General features: G+C 32.9%; 1 protein-coding gene across 2 annotated transcripts; it reads left to right on the plus strand.

The window, feature by feature from the left end:
• Nucleotides 1-5834: 5834 nt before the first annotated feature.
• On the plus strand, nucleotides 5835-11110 carry LOC124844562 (ADP-ribosylation factor GTPase-activating protein AGD5-like). 2 transcript variants are annotated; one of them, XM_047321520.2, is made up of 11 exons: nucleotides 5835-6059; nucleotides 6952-7010; nucleotides 7193-7283; nucleotides 8184-8238; nucleotides 8350-8440; nucleotides 8551-8776; nucleotides 9046-9274; nucleotides 9406-9584; nucleotides 9832-10032; nucleotides 10112-10176; nucleotides 10691-11110. In XM_047321520.2, the coding sequence occupies exons 1-11, from the start codon at nucleotides 6009-6011 to the stop codon at nucleotides 10851-10853; spliced, it is 1410 nt and encodes a 469-aa protein (XP_047177476.1). In that variant the 5' UTR covers nucleotides 5835-6008; the 3' UTR covers nucleotides 10854-11110. The 2 variants fall into 2 exon arrangements, with proteins under 2 accessions (XP_047177476.1, XP_087949100.1); XM_088092974.1 differs by lacking the exon at nucleotides 5835-6059 and adding an exon at nucleotides 6623-6802.
• The last annotated feature ends 344 nt before the right edge of the window (nucleotides 11111-11454 follow it).

An 11454-nucleotide genomic window follows, 5' to 3' on the forward strand; every position in this document is an offset into this window, starting at 1 on the left:
ACCGTTGACGCAGCTAACACGAAAGGATCACCCGTTCGCTTGGATCGATCGGTGTGAAACGAGTTTCCAGGAATTGAAGAAGAAGTTGATGAGCACCCCAGTGGTGGTTATTCTAGACACGGCCAAACCATTCGAGGTATATTGCGATGCTTCTCATCAAGGTTTGGGCTGTGTGCTGATGCAAGAGAAGAGAGCGGTCGCGTACGCTTCTCGTCAACTGAAGATTCACGAGAAGAACTATCCGACGCACGACCTGGAATTGGCAGCGGTCGTCTTCGCGCTGAAGATTTGGAGGCACTACTTGTATGGATCAACTTTCCAAGTCTTCAGTGATCACAAAAGCCTCAAGTACCTCTTTGATCAGAAGGAGTTGAACATGAGACAGAGAAGGTGGCTTGAGTTCCTGAAGGACTATGATTTTGAACTACTTTACCATCCAGGAAAAGCGAACGTTGTGGCAGACGCTCTAAGCAGAAAGGTAGTTCACGTCTCGTCCATGATGGTAAGAGAACTCAATCTGGTTGAGAGTTTTAGAGATCTAAGGTTACAGTTCGACTTGGAACCGGGCAGTATTAAATGTTGTAACCTTAGAATATCCAGCAACGTCTTCGATCTTATCAGAGTGAAGCAGTCGGCCAATGAAGATTTGGTGAAGATTTTGGGCGCGCTCGATACGGATCAGGCCAAACATTTCAACACTGGAACGGACGGCCTCTTACGCTATATGGGTAGGACGTGCGTTCCAAACGACGGAGAACTGAAGAGAATTATCCTGGAGGACGGACACCAAAGTCGTCTTAGCATGCACCCTAGCATGACTAAGATGTATCAAGATCTCAGGAAATCCTTCTGGTGGCCAGGAATGAAGAATGATGTCGCTCGTTTCGTGGCATCATGCTTAACTTATCAACGAGCAAAAGCTGAACACCAGAGGCCGAGCGATTTACTACAGCAGTTGGAGAAAGAGAATTTGATAGAAGTGGAAGTGAAGGCCGAGTCATAGGAGCGTTCGACTAGTGTATAGTAGTTTAGTTGTGAGGTGATCGTTCGGTCACCTCCTCTCTTTTGATCTATGTGACCGTTCGGTATTTAGTTTTTGTAAACCGTTCGGTCATGTTTTCTTTTATCTGGAACAAATTAAGTTTGTAACTTGTGTAAGGCTGTTCGGCCCTGAACGTTCGTTGTTTAGTTAAGACTGAACTGATTTATTATTAACTGTAATCAATTCCATTATATGGTTTCATTTCTGTATTTTTGGGATGTTACAAATATTTGATTCAAGTAAATGATAATGGATTTTATTTTAGTGATTCAAAGTCGATGCTTATATGTATTCAAACTTCCTATCATTTATTTCAAACAATACATAATTCACACAAATGTTACGTTTACAAAAATATTCATTTAAAGTATGTTACGAAAAGTTTAGAAGGTTGTCTACATTTATACTTTACAAATTTTAAATAATTTAAATGAAAACGTTTAAATGTTATACTTTTTTTTCTTAAGTCGGTTTGGAAGTTTAATGTGCATGGAAAAGGTGATGTCTGCATGTAGATGAATATTTGTTTGTCTAGAATTGTTAGAATTTATTTAGACTATCAATTTGAGTTTGTTTACATATCAATTTGAGTTTGTTTACATGTATTACATATTGTGAAAGTGGTAATTTTTAGATGTTTGATGGGATTTAGAGGTTTAGTCTATATAAAGTAAATTATTTTATTCCTTATCTGTATTATAAGCTAGATAATATTCTTGTTCTTGTAAGAGTGATGTGGTACCATCCTTACTTTAAGTTGTTCAATGAAGTGTAATGATTGATGATGTTGAATATTAAAATGAAATGATGAATTGAATACTATTATCTAATGTGATTAACAGTGTAATGAAATGATGAGTTGAATATTATTAATAAAGTTTGAAATATCAGTTTAGTCAAATTGGTTCATAAGACTATTTTAGAAACAAAATTTAGAAACAAAATGTATTAGTTGTGGTATGAAAAGATAAAATACCAATTGAAACCAATTTTATAAGTTGGTATATTTGACAATATTTCTGAATCATGCTAACTTGTTAGGAAAGTCATCCATTCATTAGGCAAAATTCTAGTTTTTAAATCTAGTTTTAGTCTTTGAGTGATCCAAAACTTGTTAGATGGGCCTCTAAAACCGAGTTCTTAGGTTTTGGGTCGTTGGAAGAGTAAATAACTCGTTGAGCGAAATTATTTTCATAAAAATCTAGAGAGCCTAGGATGACTTGGTTGTTGGGCGAGTCAGACTTCATTAAGCAAATTAAATTAGTAAAAACTCCTAGAGAGAGCTCAAAGTCGATTGGTCACTAATGAGTCAATTTTGAGTAAGCAACTTAGAGTCTTTTAGATTCTTGAAAATGCATGTAAATTGTTTAAGTAGTGTTGAGCCGAAAAAAGAAATGATTTGTTTATCTAGACAAGAAAGATTATATGTTTGGTATTTTAAAATGAATATATCCTTATGTATGTGTGTGTGGCTGAGTAAAGTTAATGGTTTAACCATAATTTATTGTGAGTTGTTGATCTAATCTTTATGTGATATGAATGTAATTATTTCTAAGGAGTAAACACTATTTTGAGATATTTCAAATTGTATATTGAATGGGATATCAATAATGAGGTTTTTACAACTTTATTAATATTGGACTCACATAGAGAAAGATATCAGGTGGTGAGAGTCGATAGATGTTCTCATGACCTAGCATGCACTATCAAAAAGAATTATGTCTGATGGGTTAATATAGTATGCTAAATGCAAAATATCTTAGTCTAATTTAAAGCATGAGTCTTCCACTTGTGTGATCAAGTGTTTGTAATGATGTGATGTTTATATTTGATGACATAAGAGGTAGTCAGTTGGGCTAATATGTGTAAACTCTGTTTTTGATTGTTTGTGGTTTGAAATCCATTAGACGATGGATGAGATGAGAAATTTTGTGTGGTTGTAAAAGTTGTTGTTAATTATTATGTATGATATTTTAGGACTATTAGCTTACCTTGCTATTTTTGTTGTTAATTTTTAATGTGATAGTTATGTGTTATATAAGAGTAGATTGAGAAGTGATATATATATATATATATATATATATATATATATATATATATATATATATATATATATATATATATATATATATATATATATATATATATATATAAACTTCGTATGTAAAATTAAAATCATCTGCTCCCGTATAACAATACGAGTTATACAATCATCGCACAAACACAAACAAGAAAGGGTGAGCTAACCATAACATACAATCATTAAAACACACTCACATTATATCGTTCAAACATACACCATTAAAATTCATTACACACAATTATTCTAATGCTCTCAATTCACTTTATTATGTCTTTTATTCCTCGTAACATACCACCACTTTGACACCTCTCAAAGTCACTTTAGCCGCTCCCATAAGCCTTACGAGTATACTATGCTTATGCCCAAAGCCTTATGGTTAAACTACTCTCTTCCATCTTCTATAAGCCTTACAAGTATATTATGTTTACACCCAAAACCTTATGATCAAGATCTATTTCTCCTGCTTCCATAAGACTTACGAGTACTCTACTAATGTTCAAAGTCTTATGGTCAACCGCTATCAAGCTTTTACATATATCCATAATCATACAAAAAAAAGAAAGGTTATCCTCCATTACCTCTTGATGAACTACTTTGATCATTTCTTTACAAAATCTGAGCAACACCTTTCTTCTCTACCTTTAAAACCCTCTACACTCACAAGGATAACCCTTCTCTACAAATAACTCTCTTTGCAACTCAATCTAAACACCCTTTTAGGAGCTCTCACAACCTTCTCTATAACTTAGATCCTAACCATCAAATCTCCTTATCTACTACTAAACTCTTGCTCTCTTTTCACAACTTTCACTTCGAGATGAAAAACTTCATTTCCTCACCCATATTTATAGTTGAAGTTAGGGTTAATGTATCAGTATTGTAGCTGCACTACGTTTTTACTCTAGCAGTATTGTAGATATACTACATTTTTACTATAGCAACACGCTTTTCACGAGTGTATATTACTGTAGCATCATACGTATTTACTAAAACATTTTATTGTAACATTATACGTATTTACTGTAACATAATCCGTATTTTAATGTAACATTATACATATTTTTCTATACTCTAAAAAGCTTATCTATTTTAGTAAATATAACTATTTTTCAAGGATATTAGAGATCTTATGTGTATATTCAACATAAGGAAGATTAATCCTATACATAATTTTCACTATATTCAACAATATTTTTTCTAAAATTAAATTAAAGTTATTAGTACAATTTATATTGTTACTTAATTACTTCCTTTTGTTGGAAATTTTAATTATATTATGATTATTATTCTATTTCCTGATTCAACTATTAATGGTTAATTCAAATGATTATTATTAGTAAGATTAATAATTAGTAATATATAAGTTAGTTTTAATCTTTTAATCTAGTTTTATTTGAATAAAATTATTATTAAATACATACTTATTACTTCCAATTTTATTATATTTTTTTATAAAATTAAATTAAAACTATTGTTACAAATTATTTTATTACTTAATTCTTTTTTTGGAAATATTAATTAAATTTATAATTTTTATTTGATTTCCTAATTATTAATTAAAATTATTCACGCACGTAATTAAAGGGGTTGTTCTTGTGCCACAAGTAAAAAATTTAAAGAATGTTTTTTTGTTGAACTTTTTCTGAGATAAACCAGGGAATTTCAAAGTTATTATTGTGTTTCCTAATTTGTTAGATTTATAGATGATACATTCATATTTTTTCATACATTTTAGTTTTTAAACTTTAAAAATATTTTTTTATATAGTTGATATTAGAATTTAAATATATTAAATAATATAAATAACTTAAATATTTCTTTTGAGACATAAAAAAATTAACTCAAAAGATCAAAATTGATATAAAGATGAATTGTAATTTAACCTCAAAATTTAGTAACTAAAAATATATTTAATTATATATATATAATGTTGTATACAAAAGTCTGGTATGAGTCTTTTTATTTATTTTTAATTGAAATGAATGATTTTATTTTATTCTATTTTTAATTGAATTGAAATCATTTTTAAATATATTATATATTTATATTATCTATTTACATTACAGAAATAGCCTGCATCCGTTTAGTTGCAGAACATTGAACCAGGAAAATGTCGAAACCCTTGTACGCATCTAAAAATAACTTCCACATATAAGTAAAGAACACAAAACGTTTAACACAATTATTTTTCCCGTAATGCAAAAGCCACTATTCTTTCCCTTTCATAAAAGCAAATATTTTTATAATTAATTCATGACATAAATGTCATAATGAAAATATAATAAACAAACAGATAAGCGTAGGGGACAAAGCTATAGAAGCGTGTGGGCCGAAAAACCAAGGCGAGAAAATTTAGGGAAATATAATAATTTATGATTTGTAATCTTTTAATTTAATACAAAAAAATTGTATTTTTATTTTTATTTTACTTAAATCAATTTTATTGTGTGATTAGGAAAATGGTTAAATTTAACAAAGTAAAAATGTAGTTGAGGAGTTGCGCGTGGAATCCACTGTCATGAAGTATTTTTAATTTGTAATTTTAAAATACAAAACTATTTTATTTAAAAAGAATATAGTTACTATTAATTAACTTTAATTATTGAATAAGATAATTTCATAGAAAATGCTGTTACAAAAGTGTTTTCCACCATTATGAAAATAATAATTAATAAAAAAAAAGTCAAGGAGGGCGTCTCCTTGGCGACATTTTCTTCTTAACAGGAGCGAGGCTTTCAGTTTAGTGAGAGAGTGAAAGACAGAGAGGAAAGAGTGTGAATAGACCAAATTGACCTCGGATCTTCTTCTTTCCTCTCTCGCTTAGCTTCTTCTGCTAACTTTCTCGCTCCTATTCGTTTCCTTGTTCTTCTGGAACCTTCCACCATGAACGGTAAGGCTAACGTCACCAAAGAACTCAACGCTAAGCACAAGAAGGTTTCTCTCTCCTTATTTCTTTATTTCAGTTTCGATTTTCCAATCTACGCTAGTTGCCTCGGATCATTAATCGTGTCTTCTTGTTAGATTTGAATCCGTCACTGTTCAGTAGATGCATGTCGCGAAATTTTGAACGTGAGAATTTTGGATTATTTTTTAATGCGAATGTGTATGGTATAGCTCGCAAAATTAGGCACTGGTAGGTTTTGTTTTGATATGTTTGTCATGATTTTTGTTACTGATGGCTGGCAGGTTTGTCGATCTTTCATTTTTCGATATTTTTGGGGGATAATCAATGGGATGTTGTGGTTTGGTAGTTTGGATCCTTTTTTCTGATGTTCGCTTAGCTCCCAACATATAGTTTAGGGGTTTCTTGGCGCTACTTACACGTTCAGCAAAGAGTATGAAGCTATCGGAAGCTTAGTTGATGTGTTTCTTCAAACTCTATGTCCTTATTGTAACAATAGTCCATCCTTTTATAGGTATTTTTAGTTTTTCTTTTTTGGAGTAATTGTAGGGTTATAGTTTTAAGAGGGATTTAATCCTTGACAACTGCAGCGGTGAATTCGAGTCATGTTATATATTGATCACGGAAAAGGAAAAGACAACTGCAGAAGAAAATTAGTTTGGGTAGCAAATGTTGAAAGAAATTCGTAGTTGTTTTTTCCATGTAAAGATAGGCCAAGTTCAATTGATTCGGGAGAAGTTTTCCTTCCAGTCACCATTGTGATGTATGCTTATTGGTAATTCGTGAGATCCTTAATGTTTTCTCAACACTGAACTTTCATTTGGGTTTTCGTCTTTATTGAACGTGTTGGTATTTGAGGGTTGCCACATTTTCTGTTTTCCTTTTCTCCTTACACTGTTTTTTTTCCATACTTTAAATATGCAGATACTGGAAGGACTTCTTAAATTACCAGACAATAGAGAATGTGCTGACTGCAAAGCTAAGTATGTACTGGTGGATCTGAATGATCCGGTCTGAATTTTATGTCAGTAGTAAATTAAGCACAGGGATACTAATGGTTCATGAAAAAAAGGCTATCTCTTTTCCATGCATTTTCTGGATATATTATTTTTATTATTGTGGTTAGCAATGTTTTCTCAACTTTCTATGCTAATTTACTTTGCAGAGGTCCCAGATGGGCTAGTGTAAATCTTGGCATCTTTATATGTATGCAGTGTTCGGGAATACATCGAAGTTTGGGTGTGCATATATCAAAGGTGATGTTATTTTCCTTGGTATGGATTGTCTGTACTGTGAATATTACAAACATTGTGATTAATATTTGTTACTTATACTGCTAAGACTAAAAGGGTTTTAGTTAGATCTAAAAAAACTTATGAGAGAGAGAATGTATATTATGGTTGCTTGTAGAAAATGTCTTCCAATTCTATAATATAGAGGGTATGTTTCTGTGCTTGACAATGTGTTGTAGCAATTTAATGTTTTTTTTTTCAAGAAGAGAAATTCAGTAACACAGGCACACACACGCACATTCTTTGGAGCATACTCTCTTTTGTTGGCTAAAATTTATTGGAAATTAAAAGAAATTGTGGATCATACATCTTATTTAATGAATCCCTCTCATGATTCTGTAGTTCTTAGTACGTTTCAACTGATAATAGAGTGTTACTTTGTTAGGAGGAATGTGTTTGACAGAGAGTATTGTTAGCACTACTCTTCTAAGAAATACTGATTTTATTGTATACTTATTAAACACCCTTTCTAGTAATGACTAACCAAAGGTTTCTAAATAAGTGTCATTGGTAATCCTTTCCTTAAATGGAAGTTGAGATTTTTTTTTTAAATTATTTTGAGCTTGTAGACACTACCAAGTGGGGAAGACTTTTGCTGTTGTTATCGTTATATAATTCACGCAGTGTTTAACTTTTTATTGTGGATTAATATTTATTCTGAATAAGGATAGTTCTAGGCTGATAAATAACTTATTCGATTGACAAAGTTTTCAATTTGATCTGTTACTTTTCCATTTAAAATATAGTAATAGTACTGAATGAATTTGGTGTGGGAATAACTGAGAAATAGCTCCTAAGCCATTGTTGGAATTTTGTAGTATCTAAATACGTGCTTTATTTAATCATTAATGACTTCCCTTTCAGGTTCGTTCTGCAACCCTGGACACTTGGCTTCCAGAGCAAGTTGCATTCATTCAATGTAAGATAGTCTAAGTGGTCTTGAGTTTGTGGTTATTTTGAATTTTGCTGATATGCGTTGATTATGTATCAACACTGTCAATTTGAATTTTCTTGTTTTGGTCGTGCAAAGCAATGGGAAACGAGAAAGCAAATAACTACTGGGAAGCAGAATTACCACCAAATTATGATAGAGTTGGAATTGAGAATTTCATTCGTGCAAAGTATGTGTAATGTTCAACTCCTTGAACCTCGCTAAATATTCATCTTTGTACTGTTTAAGATGTATGGATGTCGTTTTATGACCTGGTTACATTGTTGCATGTATTTAAAGGTATGACGAGAAGAGATGGATTCCAAGAGATGGGAATCCAAAAACACCTTCTGGATTGCGGGAAGAAAGAAGTCCTTCACATTGGCAGAGGCCTGGGGAGAGAAGTGGTCATAATGTTGTTTCTGAAAAAACTTTTGAGGGAAGGAAGAAATTCCAACCGTCAAATGCAATTCCTGCTACACGAAACAGTGTTCCTGCTCCTGCTCCTCCAAAAGCACCTGAGCAAGTAATCGCTTTTGCTCCCTATTTATTTTGTTATTCTGTTAATTTTCCCCCCTGCTGTTTAACATTGTGTTGCACTTTATCTGATATTGCAGTTTTAATGTCTGTTCTGTCATTAGTTTCATGTGTTATTACTTCTACAATTAGCTGCACTTCATATGTTATTTGTAATAATATGATTAATTGAGCTGTTTGAGCGATGGTTACTTTATTTTCCTCTTTAAATAAAACCATTAGTGTTTATACTGGTATGAAATAATCTATTGTGAACAGGTAACTCCTCCTATTACCAAACCTCAGCCTGTTGAGAAAGTGGAACCATTAGCACCACAGCCACAAGCTGAATCTTCAAAGCAGGCTATGGATGCAGCTCAAAATACCCCTCCAAAAGTTGACTATGCTACAGACCTTTTCAACATGTTGTCTATGGATGTCCCGAAAGAAAATGGCTCTGAGTCGGCCAGTACAACTACTGATGATAATCTCTGGGCAGGTTTTCAGTGTATGTTTGTGTCCTTGTTACAAAATGCCATGAAAATTCAAAAGAAAGTGTTGCTGGATAGTTTTTGAAGATGTTAAGTTGCTTCAATTATGTTGGGTAGAACTTAATTTTTTTTGCCATAACTGTTTCAGCTGCTGCAGAGGTGTCAACAGCTGAGAAGACTAGTCCGCCGCCAAAAGTAGCTGATAATAGTGCTCTGTCTGCAGCTGGTATTGAGGATCTTTTCAAAGATTCACCTATGATGCCAAGCTTAACTCCAGAAAAGCCACAGAAAGATGTTAAAAATGATATAATGAGCCTCTTTGAGAAGGTACTTGCAAATTCTTCTATAGGTTTGTGAGATTTCGGAGTTACTTCTTTTACTTGATTTGTTTAGTCTTATTTATTCAATATAAAGTTCTTCTACCCTTATTTGATTTGTTCTCTAGATGCTCAATGTGCAAGATATATCCACGTCAATATTAAAACAACAATTTTTTTAGTTGCACTCTATCATTAGATGCTTTTTTTCTGGTATTTGAAATACTTTTACCTGACCAGTCATTTTGATATTGCAGGGCAATATGGTGTCTCCATTTTCTATGCATCAGCAGCAGCTTGCCATGCTACAGCAACAGTCTCTTCTAATGGCTGCTGCAGCTAAATCTTCTGGTGGGGATCTCAAGTATCCTGCGGGCATACAAGAACCTAGACCAAATGTTCCTGTGCAAAGTTGGCCAGCTACTGGCTACTCGATTTCTGGAGCATTGCCCATGCAGGTAATGACTGAAATAAGCCAAATGTTAAATGATGAATTATTGGTTTTGCCCAGCAACTAACTTGTTTCTCTTCTATCAGGTGCAGATTACGAACATGACCCCAGCACATTTTGCTGGGAGCTCTGTACAATATCAACCATCTAGGTATGTCATTATTTGGTGTGATCATCACCATATTAATCTCTTTGGATTACTTGTAGGAATATTTTATTTGATTATTACCTTATGTTGGTCCATTAACCTGGGTGGATAATTGGGTCCAATCAACTTTAGTTCCATAAGCCAAAATGATTTAGAGTGTACACTAAGGCTACTTTTGGGGGTTATGTTTCCATTTCAACCACTCTAATTTTTCAAAGCTAATGGTTCCGCCCTCCTCATTCACGAAATGAAAATTCTAGGTGAACTAGATCTACGGAACATGGAATTTACCTGGATTATGTCATCTTTTACTGAAGATCTCGTGTCAAACCGCGCACCAATCTAAAAACTGCATATTGTGCCGTTTCTGTATTTTATCATTTTTAGTGATCTCTATTGATTTTATGCATCAACCAGCGCTCTTGTTCACCAAAGAAAACCTACAAACTTGTTTTTCACTGTTGGTTCCTACCATTTCCCAAACTTATACCAAGTTTATAATGCATTTTTTATGCAGTTTCTATGGTATGGGGCAAGTTCCACCTCCAGTTAACGGTGTGATGGCGACAATGGGAGCCAGTAAACCCCAGTCAGGAGCTCCAGTGTCATCTAGTACTACACAGTCAGCGAAGGATTATGATTTTTCCTCCTTAACACAGGGGATGTTTGCTAAACACTGATAGGTGTTTTTTATTGGGCAATTCCGGCTGTCATATACCATAGAAGAAGATTAGTAAATTTATATGAACTGCGCTTTCTTTTCTCATTTTCCCCCTGACCTGTCCGTGGGTTGTAATCCATTTGTAGAGCTAGTTCAGGTTTTCCCAGTTTGTTTATTTCAGGCGATTGCTTCATTTGTATCCTAGTTCTATTCACTATTTATTCACAATAAAAAAAAGTTAGTGATATTAATTATATATTCATTTCTCTGCTTCTATGTCCTTTGTTCAATGATAAACATAATTCTGATGTTTGTTCCATGTTCATTGCAATTTCATCCTTCAACAGTGTGGCGGAGTTAACATTCCATTGGAAATTATGATGAGTGATGGAATGCTGACTGACTTTTATAAAAACTATTTTAAAAATTCTATTTATTATGTTTATTGTATTGGAGAATTGGAAGAGAGAATGAATTGAAGAAGTATCTATATGTTGTATTATTGATACTGCAAATGTTGCAGTTTATATACAGAGCATATGTAGTGTCTCAGGAACAAAAATTTAATAACCGAAAACTACCAAACTAACAGTTTTGACTTGTTATTAAAAAGAGAAAAA

The sequence above is a fragment of the Vigna umbellata genome, chromosome 6 (genome assembly GCF_029865625.1).
Source record: "Vigna umbellata cultivar VRB3 chromosome 6, Vumbellata_1.0, whole genome shotgun sequence".
In the NCBI taxonomy this organism is placed as follows: Eukaryota; Viridiplantae; Streptophyta; class Magnoliopsida; order Fabales; family Fabaceae; genus Vigna; species Vigna umbellata.